Genomic DNA, 23,941 nt, shown 5'->3' on the forward strand with positions numbered 1-23,941 from the left:
AAAATTGCATTTAATTGATAAATTCAACAGCACTTAGGGACGACATCAAAAGTTCAATGAAGGATAAAAAACTTAATTCACATAGTTTTTTCACTGACCCCCCCCCCCCCCCACCCCCCTCTTAACTTAATTTGGGAAAAATTGATTGACCCATATGGATATATGTAAAAATCAATGTCGGATAACCAAATCTTGCAGCCGTTCTTATTGGCTTTAAACTAGCTGTCAGTAACTGTGAGCACTCTCGGATCTTATTGTTGTTGGAACGTACAAGTACCCGGCCATGTCCACTGTGTGTTTTGTTAGATGTATTTCTTTTTGTATCCATCTAATTAGTTAAGCCTTTTTGTTCGTTCTTATGTCTTAATCATATTGAATTACTTGTAATCAATAGTATGAAATTAATGTTGATTGTTCTGCTCCTTGTGGGCGCTATGATTAGCAATAAAATATTTGTTAGTTTGTTTGTTATGTTGAACCCTGCCACATGTTGTGTGTGTGTGCCTGTCAGGAGCCTGTGATTCAGTGGTTATAGTTTGTATAGACAGTAGGCCATTAGTTTTCTCGTTTAAATTGTTTTACATTTGTCATTTCAGGGTCCTTTCAAGCTGACTATGCGGTAGCGGCTTTGATCATATTTGAAGGACCTAGGTATGGTGACCTAAAGTTGTTAATTTCTGTGTCATTTGGTCTCTTGTGAAAAAATTGTCTCATTGCAATGTTTATCATACCACATCTTTTTTTTTTTTTTTTTTTTATAATAACAGTATTGACAAGCACAAAGACAATTGGATAGTGAAGTACCTCCAAAACAGAAAACAGATAGAAGTACTGTAGATTGGGGTACCAGTATAACATTCTTTACAGAAAACAATATAATAGAAAGTAACATGGAATCTAGAAATGCACAACTACAGGGTTGAAGGCATAAAACTTTGCTCAGTGCTCGGAGCACAAAAATCATGCTCGAAACATGAAATCCAGCAATTTGATTGGTTGATTTTCGAGTCTGAGTACAAAAATCATGCTCGAAAGTTTTATGACCGTGAGGCAACTACACAATTTGTTTAGAAAGGAGGTATATCAATGAGAAAATGTCCTTCAATCCATGCATGAGGGGGGATAGGACCTTTATTGGGACTCCAGGATCGGGTGTTTTTAAGCGTGGGATTTCGGGATTGACCCTTTCGAGATCGGGGAATTCTTTTTTCTAATTTCGGGATAAGTTTATTTAAATAAGCCTGGGATTTCGTGATCAGGACCCCTCCATCCCCCCCTCATGCATAGAAATGTTCTTCAAGTTACTAATCAGGACATCCATTATATGAACTTAAAACTAATGTCTTTCACTGTACAAATGTTGTTGTCCTTAGATAATAATCTATATATACATGTATGTACATATATTATATTATGTTTCATTTTAATCCCAATGAGCTAATGATTTAATGATAAATTAGTATAGGAAAGTAACTGGGTCTGTATTTACAATCCATTGTATGCGATTAATAATGTTAAGAGATTCTTTTGCAGTATTTATATTATGGATTCATCCACTAATAGATTAAAATGGGGAGGGTGTCTTTATGTATATTAAGGTTGCTATCTGATAAATGTTCAAATTCTCCCTTTATTCATATGTAATATTTCTATAACTGCAAATAAAAAATAACAATCAATCAACCATAAATAGGCAAATTTTGATTACAGAAACTGATAATTTGAGTTCCATAATGTTTAAACTGTAAATTAGTACACCTACTCTAAAATCAATTCGAAAAATTTAAAGCAAAGTGCTGTCATCTTTAGCAATAGCATCACCAATGAAAATAATATAACTATTGCAGACAACAACCATTTTTAGTCAGTATCAGTATCGTACCTGATTCAACATTATACTTCAGAATAACCATCAGATATAAGAAAGCTATCTGAGTTTCATGTTTCAGATCAATAAAGTCCAGAAAAAAGGATTTAAAATTATGAAAAAAAAGGCACCTCACCAGATTAAGAAGTCAACCATAGGAGTTGGACTCCCCTGGGCTTCAACCCTACCTAAATCTGCCAGTAAAATCTCATCATTTTCAAAACTGAAAGGGAACTAACAGTCACCAATCCCAACAATAATATCAAATTGTTAAAATCCTATAACTCTGAAATTGAAAAAAACAGAAAATTTCACAAGTGAGGGTGAGGTACCTTTTGTTTATTCTAATAACAGTGTAAAGTTTCTAGTAAATCATTTCGTTCAAAGCTGCTGCTGCCAGATAGTTATCCCAATGTCTTGCATTATGCAACTTTCATGGCAGCCAAGACAAAACTAAACCAACATAATAAATATGTACTTTATGTAACATTCACTCATACAACATGTCTAATTAATATAACAAAGAGAAAATGAACAGACGAAATATTATTTGTACACAATTACATAATAAAACATTGTAAAATCATAATAATATGCACATATTTAAAAGTGTAATATGTGTATTTTTATTCAATCTACTTTCATTCCTATTTGAACAATAATAAAACATTGGATGATTTTTTTGTCTTGAAAGGGTGGTTAACATTAACATTGATCTTTCAAGATATAATTAAGACAAATATCATCTACTTCATGATGAAACTACATGTAGAAATAAACCAAGTTTTGTTTTTATTACCAGTATATTGATTTGAATTTTTTAACCAATAGTCAGTGAAGAAAAGTCCAACAATATCTTTGCCGAATAATTTTTAGTCAAACAAAAGATGTAATCTAGTAAACAATACAATACACCTTTTTAAGGAGTCTTAGTTGCATAAACTTATCATGCAATAAGTTTTGTATGAATTAGAAGATAAGTGTCTATGGAATTCACAGTTTTGATCTTTTGCTAGATATGAAATATAATGCGCTATAATTATCCATGTTCCTATTTTCAATAATCCTTCACATCTGCCGTAATTTTGCCAGTCTATTTGATAATTCATCCTAAAAATAGAAATAATATTTTCAATAAACATCCAAATATATATAAATAAAGAGCACACAATGCTGTTGAAAAATTCTTTTGTCATGATTTTTCAAAGTTAATATTGGTATTAAAGGACAACTACTTTGAAATACCTGTCTGTATATTCAAAACATATGGTACCTTGTACTTATTAGAACTGGGTTCTTAACCAAAATTATTGTCTCAATTATTCTGTTTCACAGTGAAAAGTGTTGGAAGTTTAAACATACTAAAGAGATCGATTAAATTTTTACCAAATACAGTGCATTTTCTTTAAAAAAATTTACTGTAAATTCCGAAATTATTGCTTGCATTTATTATTGCAATTTGGTTGATGTTGTTGAGAAAAATCCTGTTTAATTCATATAAAGTATTTCAAAATGAGAGTTTAAATTATTGCATTTACAACTCTGTCGCATTCTTCCCAACAATAAAAACCTCACAATAATTTCTGAATTTACAGTATTCAAAAGGATTTTCTTACTTTCTTTTTCATTTGATGAGAAATGAAATGCTTGAAAATTTGTAAACTATATATATAGGAACCTCAAAACAAATTTTGGGGTAAAATATCCCTGTGCGTGCAACGTATACGCACATATATGTACATCTAATGTATTAAAGAAATTTTGGGTAAAGTCTAGATATAATCAGGTTTATTTGAATTTTTGTTTTTTCACCGCTTTAAAGCACCACTTTTGGCTATATTAAGGCGGCCAGTTATAGTATGCTCTGTACACTATGAAAGGCAATGAAGCGATAACAAGGATTTGTCTCTACAAGGGAGACAGCTAATTCTAACAACTTAAAGTGCTCATTATTGATCTTTGCCAAGCATTAAATTATCAGAACTTGTGTGTCCATTTATAGAACTTAATGATATAATGACATAAACCAACCTGTTCTGACGATGCTTGTGTTGATGATGCAGTCCCAATTGCTGACCCCTGAGCTGATGGCAAGTCCATATTTAATTCAAGTCTGCAATATAAAAAAATGTCAAACTTAATTATTCAAATTGAAGGGTTTTATTTTCATATTGAAAGCACTGAGTTTAATTGTAAGGAAATAAGGCATGGGGACTATGAATTTCATATCCTTTAATGCTTGTGCATGTTGTGTGCATGTTTAAAACATATGCACATACTCTATGCAGGGTTAATTAGTGGGCTAGGGAATGGTCAACCTTCTGACCCAATCCATTATATACTGTATTTAATTTTTTATGTGGCACACTGGCAGTGTAAATCTTTACCTTTCCTTCTAATAAACCTACTTTGCACTTGCAGTACCTACATTTGTACAGCTATTCTTAAATGTATATTATTGTGCGTATTTTTATGCGTTTACTTTTCTACATTGGCTAGAGGTATAGGGGGATGGTTGAGATCTCATAAACATCTGTTTAACCCTGCTGCATTTTTTGGGCCTGTCCCAAGTCAGGAGCCTCTGGCATTTGTTAGTCTTTTATCATTTTTATGCCCCACCTAAGATAGTAGAGGGGCATTATGTTTTCTGGTCTGTGCGTCCGTTCGTTTGTATAATATACAAATCCTTGTATTAACCATCTAATTTTTGAGAGTAGAAATATATATGACTGTAAGTTACCACAAATACGTATAAGTCAAATCTTCCCTTATATAAATACCAAGGACTCTGCAAATTCAGAAATTTATACATCACTTTATTTATTTCTTCTGATAACTAATAGAATAGCTAGGCTTAATTATAAGAAGTCAATATTGAAATTATGCATGAAATATTTAAGTATTGCAAACCTGATAATGCAACATTTATAAAGACATGACAAAAATTTCTGAATATACAATATTATAAAATTGTGTAAACAAATAGTTGTAAAGTAGACAAGAATGGTCTACACATGAAAAAAGTATCCACAAATTACTATGGATTAATTTATTTACGTGGGTATCAATTTCCATCGATTGCTGAAAACTTGCATACTGTGAAGTACTTTTATTAGTGGGTACCAATTTTCGTGGTTTTCGTGGTTGACTTTATCCATGAATTTAAGTGCCCAACGAAATAAAACAACCATTGTCCAAATCAAGACATGGAAAGATCCCCATGTAGGTTTGACTACTGTAATGATCTAGAGAATATATTGAATAACGCAAAATCTGAGAATACTATAAAAGAATTCACAGGGCAAACGCACTATGAACTACAACTGCATGCAGGATAATACCCATTTAATCTTTTATAACATAAACTGTACAACTTCTGATCTTTTTATTCTCATAAAAAATATTTTTGATCGATGAAAGTCAGATTTCCGGTATTGATATATATGCTAGTATGTTAAAGTGTTCATTTTATATCCTTATAGTTCTCGTACATATATCTGGGAAATAATAATTTCATGCTGGGCTTGATTTTGATAAGAATCATTTTACAATTCAAGATACATGTACGTTTATAGCATTTGATTATGTTACTATTTTCTTTAGGTGACATATTTATGAACTAATTAACACATTTGATGGTCTTTAATCTGACTCTGTTGATCACTTTATCTTAGGTTTATTAGTGTTGTCACTACGATTTATACGGGTCAATGTTTACTTTGCAATTTCCTTCAATCCAGATTAATTGTAACCTTCATTTCTTATGGCTTCAATATTTCAATTTTTTTTCTTAAATCCACAAATTTAAAAATCCACGTACCGGTACATGTAAATATTGTTGAAACCACGAAAATTGATACCCACGAATTAAAGTACTTTCACCGAATTTGTGGATATTTGATTTCATGCTTTTTGCCAATCTCTGTATACAAGGACTATTGAAAATAAGTTATTCATTGAAAATTTTAATTCGTGGTACACCTGTACCTACGAAACACAAAAATTGGTTTACAAGGAATAATAATAAGTTCACAGTAATTTGGTTTACAAGATTATCTTCCTTACCCTGCTTCATCTGCTACTTGTTGCATCAATCCATCCACCTCTCCTTGTGGTGTGGTTAATGTTGAGGAATTACACATGGTGTTCTCCATTACTTGTGATTGCACATCTAAGTTCTCAAACTGTGTTTCAAATCTGTCCATTAACTGTGATACCTACAATGGAATATTTAGTCATCAGTTCTACTTCAGATTTTCAAGTCATCATCATCATCATTCATGATAATGCACAAATGTTCCCAATGTAAAAATTTTACTACTGGTACATTTAAATACATACATTGCTTGTATTTAACTAAAAAATACCAGGAACTTACTACAAACAGTAACAGACTAGTCAATCAATTATTCAACAATTTAATCATTGATTGGTGTTTATCACCATTTTCATTAAAAGTCAGCTGTGTGTTCAAAATCTTTACAACAAAAGAGTTGATATCTTCTTCCAAATTGTGAACTTTCCATATATATGTAGCAACATTCCAGCAGCTCCTGCATACAGAGTGTATATCTCCCTTGATACTATATTTCCTATTTCCTTGATAGAGAGTTGCTGCTCACAAGGAAGCTATTAAACCAAGAGTTCCAAATTAAATGGTGAAGAATTTTAAATATCCCCTCGTAAATTTCATGGACGCCATCACAAGTTAGTTGACAGTTATGGAGTAACTATTTCACAGATGATATCATATATGTTCCTAATGTCAATACTACAGTCCCCTTTCCTTTTCACAATGTGACCTAACGAATTAGACTACATACCAGGTTTGTAGTAACATGAGCAACTCAATGGTTGCCACATGTGGATCAGGATCTGGTTACCCTTCCGGAGCACCTGAGATCACCCCAAGTTTTTGGTGGAGTTTGTGTTGCTTAGTCTTTAGTTTTCTATGCTGTGTTTTGTGTACTATTATTTGTCTGCTTGTCTTTTTCTTTGTTGGCGAACAAGATTGCTGGGACAGAACCAACAACCTCAACAGAAAAACTTAATCAATTTAGATTGTAGTCGAGTGCACCTACCATTTGCTGGGTTTTGAACTCACAACATCAGTGTTGACAGACTGGTGATACATATTAAGTTTAACTTCTTAGACCACTCATCCATCAAGGCCCTTTTAAATTAATGACAAAACTTTCTAAACCATTAACATTCTTAAACATTTTGTATTATATTGTTTGATTTTACCCTTCTGCTTCTGTTATACAACTACTTTTTACCCTACTACATCTGTTATACAACATGTATTTATCCTACCACATCTGTTATACGGCTACTTTTTACCCTACCACCTCTGTTATACAACTAGTTTTTATCCTACTGCCTCTGTTATACAACTAAATTTATCCTACCCCTTTGTTTAACAACTTGTTTATATCCTACCGACACTGTTGTATGACTAATTTTTTACCCTACCGCCTCTGTTATATGACATCTATTATAAAACTAGTTTTTATCCTAGTCTCTATTATACTGGTCGATGTTACCTTACCTTTTCTAAATTCATTGATTTCATTGCAGATTCCATAGACTTCACAACACCTGCCATAGATCCTGTAACCTGAAAATTCCAAGGAAATATTTTGTTAGAAAAAAAAAATCAGCTTTTTTCATTATAAAGGGGTATAACTCAAGAACATCAAAATAACGCCACCCAATTTTTCAACTTGATCTGTATTATGTGGACAGTGGTTATAAACTTATGTATAAGTTTCATAACAATTAGTTGAGGCAAACTCAAGTTTGAGAACAGAAAAGAAAAAATCAGCAATTTTCCATATGTAAAGGTGCATAACTCTAGAAACATATAAGTGATGTCGACCCAATTCAAGTTTGATCTGTGTTTTGTGCTTATAAGCATTGTTTATAGTTTCATAACATTTGGGTGAGACAAACTTAAGTTAGAGTACTAAAAGAATATGTCGGCAATTCTTCAATTTGTAAAGGGGCATAACTCTAGAATGTTAAAAGTAGTGCCATCATATTTCAATTTCCATAGATCTGTGTTTTGTTGTTATTAGCATTGTGTTTAAGTTTCATAACATTTGTTTAAGCTAAGTCAAACTTATGTTAGAGAATGGTTACCTTTTTCAGGACTACAAACAGACAAGGGTAAAACTTCATGCCCCTCTGCTGATGGGAAGACATAAAAATATTACCTAGCTTCTGATCAATAATGGTGGATTCATTTATTTACAGGAGTACCAATTTTGTTGGTTGAATTGAAATTGTATTTTTGTGGATTTTTTATTTCAAAGTTTTGCCAAAGTAAAGTCTTCATATATCATTATATAATCCCTATGAAAATTTATACTTTGTTGAACATTTAAATTTGTGGTTCCCAAATACATTGATATACCCATGAAATCAACACAAGTTGGTACCAAACAAATAATATTGAACCACAATATCATAATTGTAGCTGTTCATTTAGAATACTTTTATGTTTTTTTAGAGGTATTTTTTTAAGATGAGGAAAATGGAATGACCCTATATATAGTTCCAATAGTTCTAAAATATGTCATGTATGTCACTGGATAAGGTTGTGTCTGATGATGACTGAGTATATAATATTTCAAAAACTTAATTCATGAACGTTGCCCGTCATGTTTGTATTTTTATACAAAAATCAATGTTTATACCTGTTTTGTGGTTAAAGCCGTCTGGACTCTAGCAGCTACAGCATCAATTCTGGCACTCATTCTACGATAATTTAGTGCTTGGTTCTTTTGTCGTATGGCACTTTCTGCATGTATTTTGGCCCCCTCCATGTTACCTTTCTGAATTGCCTATATTTTCAAATATAAAAACTGTCATTAAACATGTTAAATTTAAAACTACATCAATGTAAACACAATTTTAAACTTCCTTTCATGCTGGGCTTCTTTTCTCTGTGGTGTAAATTTTATACCTCAAACTACAGCAATGTAAACACAATGTTACACTCCATTCATGCTGAGCATCTTCTTTTCTCTGTAGTGTAAATTAAATACCTCTGATTGTTGACTATGTATAGAACTCTTTTAAAACAAGTTTAGAATACATTATGTTATGTTTGATACTTATTACTATATATGACATACAAACAAATCTTTATCATATATATACAATGTAATTGTTTTTTCAATGTTTTTTTGTATACATCTTCATAAATCAGGCCATTGCTTTTCTTGTTTATTTTTTTTTCTTTTTGTCAGACTAGGCATTTGATACTTGCATTGCTATAAATACATGTATTCAAAATATAAAAAAGAATATTTGGTATGATTGCTAATGAGACAACTCTCCACAAAACTTGTCAAAAGACCAAATGACACAGAAATTAACACCTATAAGTCACTGTATGGCCTTCAACAATGAGCAAAGCCCATACCACATAGTCATCTATAGAAGGCCCTTAAATTACAAATGTATAACAATTCAAACAAGAAAACTGAAGGCCTATATTCATGTCAATTATTATGACGTGGGTTTTGCTCATTGTTGGAGACTACACAGGGCCCTTTAGTTGCTACTATCTATGCATATGGTCTCTGGAGAATAGTTAGTTGTCACATGGCCATGGGCAATTTTACTACTTCTCCTTACTATAATTTCATAATGCAATCATGATTATTTACATGTATGATAAAATAAAATCAATAAATGTTGATTTTACAGCCAAATATTATGGTTTACCTTTTTCAACTTTGTTTTTTCTTCTCTTTCTGACTTTTCACTTTTTTTGGCATTTCTTTCAAGATCTTTGGCAGCAAATTTAAGATTAAATAAATGTTCTGAACATAAATTAAGGAAAATATAACAAATACAATTTTTTTATGAGAATTGGTTTAAAACAGATGAATGAATATAAGTCAGAACATCTAGATCTGTAATCCAATGTCATGAATGAAAAAGTCAGTTATTTTCTAAATTTTATCCATTTGCAAAGTCTGAGATGGCAAAGAGTAATATGGGGACGAAGTCCCCAATAACAGTAGAAAATTCAATAAAAAAAAAAATTCGGGAAAATTTCCCGAATTTTTCATTGTACTAATGAACTCAAAATCGTTCAATTTTTTTTATGTCATGTTTTGAAATCCCGGACCTGCGCAGAAATGTACAATATACTTCCTTTTTCCGGTCTCGTTTGTATGAAACTTTGAGTAAAATATATATTTATCAGTCTAGTATAAGATAGGAAGAAACGCGCAATACCAATTTCATTTTTAATAATTCCTTGATATGAAAAAACGTTACCTGATGATAGCGTTTCTTTGTTTTCATTGCATATGACGTCATAATTTAAATAACGTCACAACTAAAATCCTTAACAACAGAACCAAAATCGGAAACGTTACGGTATTTCCGTTTCTTTTTTTTTGACAAAAAATTTAGTTACAAAAAAATAATTCATACAGACTTCGTCCCCATTTACAGGTAATGCCTGCCTCATATTACAAAAGGTAGAAAATATACTGTCATTTTAATCGTTCCAAGTTCATTTCCAAATATTGATTAAAACATTTTTAAAGGGCTGATGATTATGCAGTGAAGCAGTCGCAGTCTACACTGTTTTCCACTAGTCTGATGCCCTAGACAAGTCATGCTAGTAGTAAAATTTTATTCCCTCCAGTAAGTTTCTGCAAAGCTTTGTTTAGACACATAAAGAAAATGTTGGCATATTGATTCTTTGGACTAGTAGTCAGAAGAGATTTTGGTGCCGACTGAGTCCTTACAATTTCATTTATGCAGAGCTAATGACTCCTGGTTTTAAAACATAAAGAGGAACCCATTTTTTGTTGATTAGGAATGTCCCGTAAGAATTACCTACATTTGTAAGTGAAATTTTTTGTAACAAGATTTTCAGATCCTTTTTCTCATCTAAATCATTTAGCTTCGTGTCAGTCAAATCATGCAATAACTGTCTATATTATATTTGTACATGCCTGTAGCCTTTAAAGATCCAGGTTCTTGAAGTGGGTCTCATTGGGGTCCAAGCATGACGCGGGATTGCCAATTTTTTGTAAGTGCGACACGTGAAAATCAAAAATATTGTGCCATGGAAAAAACGGGACTTGCAGGACACAGGAAATTACAAAAAAAAATAATTGCTTATGTACATAGTGGAAGCGGGATACAGGAATCCGACAAAACAATAAGCGGGATCTGGGATCAGAACCCCCCAATGAGACCCCCTTGAAGGACTTGCCCATATGTAAAACTAGAAATATATATCCTTGGTCCCCTACTTTATATGAAAATGAAATTTATTGCATCTCACATAAAAGTGACTATAGTATTGTACTCAAACTCCTGGCTGAAACAACTGTTGTTTACCTTTTTACAAAATAAGACAATGTATGACATGCCCTTTACCAGTGGTCTCGCTAGCCCAAAATAGATGGGCGCCGCGCCATGGGTGCCCTCAACTGCGCCCTGGGTGCCTTCATCCGCGCCCTTCTGCCCTGAGGCTGACGTCTTTTCCCAAAATTATCTTGCCGTGCCGTTTTGGTAAAATTTTGTTTCATCAATTTCTGATCTCCAAGTTAATTACATATATGACACCTGTGTGATTGCCCCCAGGTTAATCATGTCATTACAATCAATTACAATGATAAAGACTTCAAAGGTGTTAATAACTAGGTAATTTAATTAGGACAATGTATCTTTTTGTCATACTTTTGATGAAGGCAGTGTCTGCGCGTACCCGCATGTGGGTACGAATAGTCAAATTGTCGGTCTTGGCTGCACGTACCCACATCCAGTTTTCTATTAAAATGCCAACGGATCGGCAATGAAAAGTGAAATATATACGGAAATTATCGATAATATGGGGATTTCGTGTAGAACGAGTGAAGAGGATGAAAAATAATATTTTCAAATTGTATTTATTAAATAATGATACATAATAAACATTGCAGCGCAGAGAAAAACAATCTATTTTTTTCTCGACAAGTCGAAAACAATTTTTTTTTTCAATTTTAGCATTACATATAGTGATCTATAGTGGCAGCTGAGGGTGAAACAAACAATTTTTTTTTCTCAAAATCAAAAACAAATTATTTTTTTTCTCCAAAAACTGGAAACAAACTTATTTTTTCCAAAAAAAACCAAAAACTGGATGTGGGTACGTGCAGCCAAGACCGGCAATTTGACTATTCGTACCCACATGCGGGTACGCGCAGACACTGCCTTTGATGAATGTGTCAGCGAGTGTGTTTAGTTTGGGTCGGCATTTTCGATCTCCAAGTCACATTGGAAGAGCGTATATACATGTAAATGAAGACTTTCATGACTTTAGAATTGAATTTAAGTCAACAAAATAAAACTATGCCTCCATCCATCTCAACTTGTTAGCGACAAGCAGAGTTTTTAATTAACCCAAATGTGGTGGAAATTGATTTTGGAGTTACTTCCCCTGTTTTAGCTTATTACAAATTTGTGCTCTAAAAATATTATCTAGTACCAAAAAAAAGGAATAAATTACCAATTGAATATATAATAACATAATAATGTTACCTTAAAGATATTAACTGTCTTTGAACATATTAAAAAATATATATTGCAATTTCTACTTGATAATTATACTTTTAGCAATCCATGTTCTAAACATTGTTATATATTAGTAATGCTCTCTGTATGAGGTTATATGATGTATACAAAGCTTTAATTCCTATATAGATAAAAAACAAAAAAACAAAAAAAAAACCCACATATTCTTTGATAATGGGTAGAGTGAAGTTGAACTGTAAAAACATAATATGTTGATGAAGATGTACTATATCAATCATAACTACACAAACAATGAAATAAAGACTATAGTTGAAAAGCATCTTTACTTAAAAAAAACAACATATACAGTAAAAAAAAAAATAGATTCGTTAACTTGTGATACACACAGAAACGTAGACAAAAAAAATGAGCAGTGCCTTTTCTTATCATAAAAAGTGCCCTGCCCTCCACTGGCACCCTGCCCTGCCCCTTTTGATTTCTAGCTAGAGCACTGCTTTAGAATTATCAATCAGTGAGCTAAGGTGCCCTTTTCATGACTGGCTTCCATTTTGAAAACCAAGCTGGAACAAAGTAATACTCTTTGTGGGAATAATATCCATTTATAAGCCTGGGGATCTTCCCCAACTTGTAAAACTTACTTCCGTTGTACATATTTACATTTAAAATTTAAATACAACAAAACTCGTATCTTTCTTGAAACTTAGACACAAATTTTCTTCATAATGTATAAAGGATACTGTCCATTTTGTCTGTGTATAATTCTGGAACCCTAGTTTGTCAAAAGAAGATTTATAAAATGACTTTTTCTCTTGTGATCCTGTGTTGTTTTTGTTCGTGATGTCATTCAAGTCGTGAGTAAAATCTGGAACGATTGCTGGTTTTTTTCTAATTTTAGAAACAAATTATTCGGAACTTAAAAACGGGTTACACTAAAGACCTGAAAGTGGACCTGAAAAGACCTGAAAAGACCTGAAAAGACCTGAAAATATACAACTAAAATTATTCAAATTGCAATAACTTTTTTATTATTGAATGGAATTTCGTCAAGTTGGAATTTTATTAGTTGTCAATATCCACATTTCATTGAAATTAAAATTTTTTGAATTAAAAACAAAATTTTGATGCCAAAAGTTGGACCTGAAGGGAGAAATTAAAAGACCTGAAGGGACCTGAAAATCTATGTTCGGACTAGTTCTAACTTCAATAACTTTTTTAATATTGAATGGTTATCTTTCAACTTTAGATTTTGTGAAACTAAAAATTCAGTATAAAGATAAAATAAAAAAAAAAGATATGAAAAATATCGTTGGGGTGTGAAAACTCGGACCTGAACGGAAAATTAAATAACATAAATTTGCTTGAAAAGACTGTGGTCAAATTTATTCAAAATCTTTAACTGTTTTCAATCAATCTCCTTGAAGTATGAATTTTGTTATAGGAAAGGTATAATTTATCATTAAAATGATAAAGAATTTTATCGAAAATATAATGGTTGAGCTACAAAATTCGGACCTTGTCGGGGAAATAAAAGACATGAATAACAGGATCATAGGGGTAGATGTATTTAAACTCGCACAGCATTGTCTTTTCTATTTGTTTTAATTTTAGACAAGTGTCCATTGAAGAGAAAGAATGACTTTATATTTATACAGGAACATATTTGAATACAAAATACCTTGTTGATGATGAATCCTAAACCTAAAGAGAAAAAGAAGATTGCCCGGTGAAATTATTCAAACTAATTCAACTTGCTTATACTGCATTAATTTATATATCTTAAACTGTTTTATTTATAAAATAAAAATAATAGTATTGCTACCCCATGAACCAAATATGTAATTTAAAGCCGTGTGTTCGTCCATTGGAATTTTTATTTACATAACGTGTGCCAGTTGTAATTTACACCTTGTATTGATATTAAGTGATAATTGGATCAATAATCTAAATAAACATTTCACTTTAATCTTTTAATTGGATTATCGTTAAAATTAAATATTTTTATCACAATTTAAGTTGCTTTTGACTCTTCTTGAATGAAAATGCAAATGTTTTATAAGCTATGTTGAATTAACTATATATGTACACAGGTTCATTCAGGACTTTATTTTTCATCCAGCAGGTCCGACATTTGTCACAAAGTGCAGGTTCCAGACTTGGGACACACACACAACGATTGTGATGGGGTTATCATAGTTTAAAGACACCAAATCTTTTTCTTAATTATTTATTTCTATGGTATATCATGTCTCTTTGACTTATGAGTTTTGACATGTGAGTTTTGATTATTCTTTGGTATCTCCCGTCTTTTTTGTATCAGTTTTGCGTATCATATTAGTATCTTCCGTCAATAAAAATTAGAAAGAAGGATGACCGAAAGAAAGTGTGATCCCAATGAGACAGTTTTCCAAAAGAGAACAAATGACACCGAACATGAAATGTTAACAACCATATTTTTCGTTTCTGTTTATTATTTTCTTTTGAAAAAAAAATAGCGGAATTTTAGGCACATTTAGATTTTTGAATTTACGTTCAGGTCCGAGTTTTGACACCCAAACGATATTGTTCATGTATTTTTTTATATTATCATTATATTGAACTTTTTGTTTCACAAAACCAAAAGTTGAAAGGTATCCACTGTATATTAAAAAAGTTATTGAAGTTAGAATTATTCCGACCATAGATTTTCAGGTCCCTTCAGGTCTTTTCATTTCTCCCTTCAGGTCCAACTTTTGGCATCAACATTTTGTTTTTAATTTAAAAAAAATAAATTTTAATGAAATATGGCTATTAACAATTGATAAAATTCCAACTTGAAGAAATTCCATCCAATAATAAAAAATTTGTTGCAATTTGAATAATTTTAGTCGTATACTTTTAGGTCTTTTCAGGTCTTTTCAGGTCCACTTTCAGGTCTTTAGTGTAACCCCTTAAAAACGACAGAAAACTCTAGAGGTCATTAGAAAGGAGGAAATGAAAATCACATGTGAGCATGAAGGATAAAACTCTAAATAAGAGAAAATCAGATTCGACTGTAATTAAATCACCCAAAAAGAAGAAGACAGAAAAAGATGAATACACAGAAGTTCATTTCAAAGTTGAATTAAAAGATCCCATCACCACATTCTTAGGTAAGACCAAAAAATATTAGTTTTGAACTTGATCATTGATAGTCCAAATAATAATGACGTCTTGAAAGGCTATTATAATTTTTTTCTTTGACGCCTTACTTCGTCGAAGTAAGGCGTCAAAGAAAAAAATCTGATTATTATTTATCGCCAATAAGAAACAAATTAGCTCTATGTTAAAGATATAAATTAGATGTGGTGTGATTCCCAATTAGGCAACTCTTTACAATAGATCAAATTACACAGAAATTAGCAACTATAAATAACTATGAGTCTTGAAAGGCTATTGTACTTTTTTGCTTTGACACCTTACAGGGACGCTGATGCTGTAAGGTATCAAAGCAAAAAAGTATAATAGCTTTTTAAGACGTCATAGTCACAATAATTTTTAGGACTAATCAACGTCTTTGAACAGTCTTTCACCAGAAAAGATCGCCAATTTTGCACGCCTTTATGATGTCATTTCACAGGCACTTGTGTCATTTACCAGATAGAAGGCACACCTGTATCCCTGCTCTTTAAAAGTTTCCAGCACTTTCATACTCATCATTCTGTAAGGTAGTAGAGACATAATTAATGTTCAGTAAGTACATAAAAGGGATTGCCGTATGACTGAGGGAGGGTGACCATCCTTTTAGATTTTAATTTCCCAAATATTTTGTGCAGTATAAAATAAAACTTTTCACCTGTTTGCTCAACATTTGTTGGAAATTTCTATGCATGCATACATTTTTGTCACGTTGTGATGGAAGTCACATGACAGATTCGTCTGAAAACCGTATCCCGGAACTGGCCTATTATAATTATGACGTCTTCAAAGGCTATTATACTTTTTTGCTTTGACACCTTAGGCCTAAAAAAAAAAGATATGTGTTTCCGGTAACATCATTTTGAAAAATAGGGTCGGTAGGTCGGAATTTTTTTTTTTTTTTTTTTTTTTTTTTTGACATCGTAAATGAAATCTGGAAAATTATCATGTTTTTTTCCAAGTCCGGATCCGTAATTAGTTTCAAAAACCGGAAGTGTGCCATTTGCAATGTTTTTCAAGCACCTGCTGTGCAAATTTCTTGGATTTTAACCTATTTGGAATACCTTTTGACATTAATAAAATGTTTTACTGGCTTTCTATGCAAGAGGAAGCAAGAGAGAAAAAATATTATGTCATCTATCAGAAGCCTGTGTCAATAACAGGGTCGGTTGATAAATTTTTTTTTTTTTTTTGGAAGATCCAATAAAAAAGTTAGGGTCGGGGCTAAAAAAACAGGGTCTGTCGGGTTACCGGAAACACGGATCTTTTTTTTCTCGGCCTTACAGTGAGGCTGTCAAATAGACAAAAATAAAAACGGCTAACAAAAACACAGTGGACATTGCCAGGTATTGTACATCCAAACAATAAAAAGACACAAAGTACAGATTGGTATGTACTAGCAGTAATTGAATATATGCCCTCCATAAAATGGATCCAAATTTGTGTAAAAAATATGTAATAAACAATTCTACCTACATGACCTATGATATGAATATTTAATTTATATGGTTTTGTAGCTTTAGACAAATTCCATGATGCTGCGGACAAGTTTTTAGAGGGAGAAGGATATGACATCGTAGCAGGTTACTGTAGATCATCAGAAGAATGTACAGAAATATTGCAACTGTTAGAAGGAGGGAAAAGAAAACCATCAGAGGTATTGTACTAGTATATATTTGTTTAGGGGCCAGCTGAAGGACGCCTCCGGGTGAGGGAATTTCTCGCTGCATTGAAGACCTGTTGGTGACCTTCTGCTGTTGTGTTTTTTTATTTTGGTCGGGTTGTTGTCTCTTTGACACATTCCCCATTTCCATTCTCAATTTTAATATTTTACATTTATCATATACTTAGTGTAAATACATGAAATAGCTTGTATTTTTATGCCCCATTTATGTGACATTATGTTTTCTGGTCTGTGGGTCCGTTCGTCCGTGCTTTCGTTTGTTTTCGTTCCGTTTCAGATTAAAGTTTTTGGTCAAGGTAGTTTTTGATGAAGTTGAAGTCCAATCAACTTGAAACATGGTAAACATGTTCCCTATGATATGATCTTTCTAATTTTAATGCCAAATTAGAGATTTTATTCCATTTTCACAGTCCACTGAACATAGAAAATGATAGTGCAGATGGGGCATCCGTGTACTGGGGATAAATTCTTGTTTACAGTCTGATAATAGCATTGAATTTGCGTGAATTCCCTATTTTCTGAATTGGTGTTTAGCAGGGTTATCACATGGCATTCTGGCATTACTCTGCAAATTCTGGTAAATACACCTCAATGGTAGGATTTCCGTGAAAACAAAAAAGTTGGATACAAAACAATTATTAGGGAACAGGAAATATATAACATGTATAATGTAAATGCCCCAAAAAATTGGTACAATAATTGCATTTTCAAAGTTTTCAGCATAATTTAAAAAGTTACTTTACACAATTGTTGACCTTTCAAAAACAGTGTTCATTATGTTTTGTTGATTTTTTAATCATCTATATAAAAATATATTATACTTTTGTTTTTCACCTCTGTTGACAATGGTTAACATGGTTAAGGTATATAATAGAAATATTTCAAATCGAATGCATTACATTTATTGTATGACCTCCCTCCCCCTATACCCAGAGACAATGTGTAATAAACAAACATACAGAAATAATCACAATAAACTCAGTTTAAGAGAATTCTGATGTTAGAACAGGTAACAGAAGAAACTAAGCAAAATGACAATGATCAACATAAATTGATAAAGTACTTCTAGCAGTTACTGACAGACCTCTACTAAATTAAATAGTTTACAAAATTGGAATAATGAAATTTGTATTTTGATTTACAGCTACAGTTGATATTTGAAGCTTTAGAATGCATTTTGATTCGTTTGGTTGACGATTTGTCCAAGTATCAGTCTGTTGGACATACGATTGTAAGGAAAATATGGGGATCCCACACTGGTTCTTTATACTCCAGTTTGTCACAGAGGAACAAGGCTAGTCAGATCAAAACAACGCTGAAACTGTTGTCAGCTATGACCATGCTAGGAGAGACTTCAGCAAGAGCTATCCTTACACAGATTGACTTTAGTAATCCTAACATACAGTTGTTATATGGGAGAAGAGATAGAAAGGTTAGTTCTAATTATGTTGGCAGTATTATGGTTTAACTTCAGTCTTAAATATACATACAGGCTTTAAATTTTTAGTATTAAGACAATTGAAACATTTTCACTAGTTGCCATGGTAATTGTAGTGGCAAGGTATAAATGGCACAGTAGCATAACCAATGTAAAATGTTGTGATAAACTGTAACAAATGTACATGTATATCGGCCTACTTAAAGTGGAAAATGGTAGCCGGTTTCTATATTTACATTGGCATACCACCAAAATGACTGTGTATTCATCAACTATGCAATGTACATGTACCACCATATTTAAGGGGGGGGGGGGGGGGCAAATAATTCTAAATTATTTATTTAGTACTTTAGCTTACATGTTATTGATATAAATATATAGAATGTATAGGAATATATATATAAACATGGATTGTTGATTTATCATGTTAATGAACAATAGCTACTACAAATGTAGAACTTAAATTAACAAACAGATCTCTGAGTAATGCCAACAACCTCTTATCTTACATTGCCTTTAAGTTTTCCCAGATTTCTGTGTGTTTTTGAGATTGTATCTAACAAAAATGTATACATACAGTCTTTATTTTATTTAATGAATACAAAGAGATGTGACAGCAATCTAACAACATAATAAGACAGAGTAAACTTGATATGCAAGCAGACAAGAATATTTATAACATGATAGATGTACAAAAAATATAGCAAATTTTCAAAAAAAATGAAAAATCATTTTACTAATTGTCTGGTCATATATTAGATTTATTTATTATCTATAAGTTTTATCATGTTATTTTTCAGGATCCACAAGATGTACGGACTTGTATGATTCATTTTGTTCTAGGTTTTCTGTTGTCAGGAAGTGATAGTGTTATAAGACAGCTCATGGATTTGAAAGGTAGATAAGTAATCTGCATAATAAAAAATATATAAGAAAATACCAACAGGGGCTGATTGTTTGTGCAAGGAGTAAAAAACTGAAGGACAGAAACAACCGTTGTTGAAAAAATAAACAAAAAGACAAATTGTTCCATAAAAAATTAACACAGAAAAATTGAAAATTATGAAGGTGACAAAACAACAGTGATTAGGCCTGGGCTCTCTGTCATAAAACTTTACTAGGTACAAAATTTGTTCTCTGAACACCAAATCCAGTACTTTGATTGGTTGATATCTGAGTCTTGAGTATGACACGCATTCATTTTTGGCCAGGCGCTCTTGAGAGGTTTAGATAGCTCTCTCTCTCTTATAGTGGCAACTGTCATGTACCTTTCAATTAAAAATTCATTGTTATATTGTATGAGCATGGAATTTTCTCGATGTGTTATATGAGTGGGGTATTCTTTGCATAAAGTTGGGTTCAACTCCTTGTTCTCCTTGTTAATCTTTAGGTATGAGCTTTAGGTTATTTGAAATTATCTTTGAAATATTTTCTATGATTTTTGTTATTGCAAAAATTGAGGTTGGATAGGTATTGCAAAAATAGATGGAACATATATATAAACAATAGTAAATATCAAATTGCATTCATATGGTTATTCATTTTAAAATATAGATCAAAAGTTCATTTGTTATTAAAGTAATGGATATCAATGTTGGGGTCAGATATAGCAACATATAACATTCTTTAATCCCTTTAGGTGCAATTTAAATATGTGTGAAGTGATAAAGTTAATTATGTTTTAATCTTTAACATAGTATAACAATGTATAAGACTACCAACAATGACCAAAAGATATTCTTATATACATAAATGAAATTGATAAACAGCTATTTCTGCATTTTAGATTTTTCTAGCGGCTTATTTAGTGGTCTATGTTATGACAATATAGAAACAGTACAGCTTGTTCTTAATACATTACTGGAGAAGGTAAGATTTTACTAACTAATTACTTACACACTATGTTAAACTACTTGTTAAAGGAGATAGGTCCAAAAAAATCTTCAAGCATCAACAAAACAGTTTTTATAAGTTGTTTCAGAAACATGCTTACATGAACTTTGATAAAGATGTTGTATATCAATTCATGTCTTATTTCGCATGTGTAATTTGTTCACCCAACTGCTCAGCAAGCCTTACTTTTAAACCTTTGTTCTTGTTTAAAGAAATGCCATCCTGATCTGAAAGTAGGATGGAATCTATATGTTGATAAAAGTTCTTCATTTGTTTACATGTATTCATGGTATTTGGCTATATTACAGGTGATACAGAATCCAGTGATTAGTAAGACTCAGAAAGTGAGAATATTCACTGAAGAAAATATGAAACATTTAGGAAATCTCTACCACTGGAAGGGTATACAAGAATGGAGGAAATATGACAAGTACGACAAGCATGATAAGCAAGATGATGCTATGGAGGTAAGGGAATATAGAAGAAATGTACTGGTCCAGTACAAGTTATCGGCAGAAATTCATCTTTTTTCTAAAATAATGGGAAATACTTTTGGAAATATTCTTTCAAACATGTAAAGGGTATCAAAAGTTTGATTTAGGACCATCGACTCAGAATTTAATTCATCTTATTTTATAGGTATTGGACCTATGACTGACACTTACAAATCGAGATCCTAGATAATATAAATTTCCAATAAATTAATAAAACTAATGTCATACTTTGCTGTTTTGATGCAAACAGAAAAAGAGATTTGTCAAAAAAACCAATGAAATTGTCATCCTGACCATAAATTTTGAATCTCTCAGACTTTTGCCTAATTCTAAACTGATGTCTATGTTTCAGCCTGTTGGTCAGGTATTTTAGATTACATTTTTTATTAAGGTAGTTGATTATCAAGTTGAGGTCACATAAACCAGAATCTTAGTACACAAGGTTATGAGGATATGAACATTTAAAATATGCCAAACTATGGTTTTGATCCCAATTCAGCAGGTAACTAGATTTGTCCTATGGACACATATTCTTGTATTTAAAAAAGTTGTAAGGAGATTCAGAAAATTTATTTAAAACAATCAGTTTGCATTATTTGGTCATTTTTTGTTCAAATCATCACTACGATGTTAATTATTACATCTCAACTCATCATTTTCAGGTAGAGGAGACTGATAATTCGGAAGAAAAGCAGATGGCAGCTGAGATGGTTCACCAAATACTGCTAGAACTTTGTACTACATATAAATATGGAATTATTTTCTTTGATAAATCTTTTGGAACATCTCAGAAGTAAGATAACCTGTACATCATTTTAAATATCAGTCTATATTATACTGGTGTGAAACATCCCAGCTAATCCTGCAATTTGATTGGTTAAGTTTATGTGGTACCTGTAGTAAAAGCTTTATCTTAAAGATTTTCAAAGTAAAATCATTCATACTCGGAGAAGCAGACCAGGCATTTTAGCTTGTGCATTCTTGATAATTTTGTTTTCAAGTAAACCTTTTAATGTTATAAATATTTATTTATCAGTCAGACCTCTGACAGACATATACAATCTGTTTATGTTTCTGACTAATATAAGTCAAATCATGTATTTTGATAACAATGTATTTACAATTTCAGACTTATCTGAGACTGAAAACAGCAGGCTTGTTTTATTCTTTTTATGCGTCATAAACAGGATGAAAACACATTATTTGACTTTGTTGTTGAAGTACATCACCTATGAGGCTATGACAATAATATATTTTCTGAGAGTTTGCAAGGACCTGAGCTGTCTACAAGTAGAAGATATGATTTATAGTACATATAAATATACAAAATATATGGCATACACATTTATAACACATAAGGAATTAATCTGTTTACTTCAAGTTATTATAATAAATGTTTTTCTTTCAGAAGCCAGAATCATGTTATCACAGCCTTTTTAACATCCCTGACAAAAGTAATAGAAACTCCACTGATACAAGAATTGGTTGTAGCCTCACTGGTGGCTTCCCCTGATCAGCTACAATATTATCTCCCTTCGTTACACAGTTCTGTTACACCTAGAGTTTCAAAAAAGTGGATAACAACAATGGACTTTCTTATGAAGGTATGATAGATTTCTACCCTTTTTGATAATATACCATATTCCCTTGCTTTTGATATTGTACTGATGATAAATCATTGTAGATGCTTGTAAACACAGAAATTGCTATTTTTTAAGGCAGACTGGTAGAGATGCAGTGAAACATTACTAGGCTGAACCCTGTTCAAATCAGAAACGTGCCTAGACTGAAAGTTATACATAAAAGAAACCTGTGTAAACTTTAATAACTCATATATATAGCATATAGATGAGTTTAACTGTACAAATAATGTAATTGAAGCCAAATAAAAGAAATATTAAGTTTGTATTATATTTTTTTATTAGAAGATGAAACATGTTATGCCCCACTTACGATAGTAGAGGGGTGTTATGTTTTCTGGTCTGTGAACTCGTTCGTTAGTCTGTCTGTTCGTCTCACTTCAGGTTAAAGTTTTTGGTCAAGGTAGTTTTTGATGAAGTTGACGTCCAATCAACTTGAAATTTAGTACACATTTGCTATGATATGATCTTTCTAATTTTTATGCCAAATGAGAGTTTTTACCCTAATTTCACGGTCCACTGAACATAGAAAATGGTAATTTTTGAAATCTCAAGAAGAGATTTTATATGAATTTATAGGGTTAAATATACTTACCATGAAAATACATTTATATTATATAGAATATGTTTGCTTTCACAACATGTTCTCATCGCAATTAACTAGGTGATTAAAAATTACATCCATGAGATGTACTCACCTACGTCATAGTTCACCTGTGTAACATACACTAGCTTTAGTTTTAATTTGTCGTTTAATTGAATAATTTCAATTAAGTGAACAAAAAAACTGAATTTATTCCAGGGGTGGTGGTGGATTGTGGTAAGTATATTTAACCCTATAAATTCATATAAAATCTCTTCTTGAGATTTCAAAAATTACCATTTTATATGAATTTGGTTAAATATACTTACCATGAAAATACATTTATATTATATAGAATATTTACTGATTAACAAGCAGTATTTCATTTGGTGGAGGATAAATTCTCTCACACACATACAATTTCAACATATAAAAAATTATGTGAAATTTTTTAAAAAGTAACTCCATTAAATTTTGTAAATACGGATACATATTAGTAAAAACCGAAATTACTGAATTTATTATACAATGAAGCTATGCTGCATAACTATATGTATCAATGGCAAACTTTGCAGATTGTATAAATACAAGTATGCAAAATTAATAGACTTGATGTAGAGTTGTCTCAATGGCAC

The 23,941-nt window shown here is 31.7% G+C and overlaps 2 protein-coding genes across 2 annotated transcripts in view; one reads left to right on the forward strand and one right to left on the reverse strand.

Moving 5' to 3' along the window:
- Positions 1–2,328: 2,328 nt before the first annotated feature.
- LOC139491115 (charged multivesicular body protein 1b-like) lies at positions 2,329–13,342 on the reverse strand. The gene is made up of 7 exons (XM_071278486.1): positions 13,159–13,342; positions 9,605–9,702; positions 8,569–8,715; positions 7,419–7,487; positions 5,933–6,084; positions 3,899–3,980; positions 2,329–2,977 (listed from the first exon to the last, which is right to left on the reverse strand). The coding sequence occupies exons 1-7, from the start codon at positions 13,163–13,165 to the stop codon at positions 2,936–2,938; spliced, it is 597 nt and encodes a 198-aa protein (XP_071134587.1). The 5' UTR covers positions 13,166–13,342; the 3' UTR covers positions 2,329–2,935.
- A 1,997-nt stretch (positions 13,343–15,339) lies between these two features.
- Positions 15,340–23,941, forward strand: part of LOC139491112 (nucleolar pre-ribosomal-associated protein 1-like) — a 51,487-nt gene continuing 42,885 nt past the window's right edge. Inside the window, exons 1-8 of the mRNA XM_071278484.1 lie at positions 15,340–15,549; positions 17,092–17,231; positions 18,403–18,690; positions 19,497–19,593; positions 20,483–20,565; positions 20,898–21,056; positions 21,746–21,876; positions 22,492–22,687. Of these exons, the coding sequence (XP_071134585.1) occupies positions 15,411–15,549; positions 17,092–17,231; positions 18,403–18,690; positions 19,497–19,593; positions 20,483–20,565; positions 20,898–21,056; positions 21,746–21,876; positions 22,492–22,687 (1,233 nt within the window). The 5' untranslated portion in view covers positions 15,340–15,410. The remainder of the gene's footprint in view (positions 15,550–17,091; positions 17,232–18,402; positions 18,691–19,496; positions 19,594–20,482; positions 20,566–20,897; positions 21,057–21,745; positions 21,877–22,491; positions 22,688–23,941) is intronic.

The sequence above is a fragment of the Mytilus edulis genome, chromosome 10, assembly GCF_963676685.1.
Source record: "Mytilus edulis chromosome 10, xbMytEdul2.2, whole genome shotgun sequence".
Lineage (NCBI taxonomy): Eukaryota > Metazoa > Mollusca > Bivalvia > Mytilida > Mytilidae > Mytilus > Mytilus edulis.

Excerpts from the sequence above, each read along its gene's own strand:
- LOC139491115 (XM_071278486.1), bottom strand. Across the intron at positions 7,488-8,568 it reads CGGCTTTAACCACAAAACAG|GTTACAGGATCTATGGCAGG; the intron begins GTATAAACATTG and ends TGGAATTTTCAG. Across the intron at positions 2,978-3,898 it reads CACAAGCATCGTCAGAACAG|GATGAATTATCAAATAGACT; the intron begins GTTGGTTTATGT and ends TTCTATTTTTAG.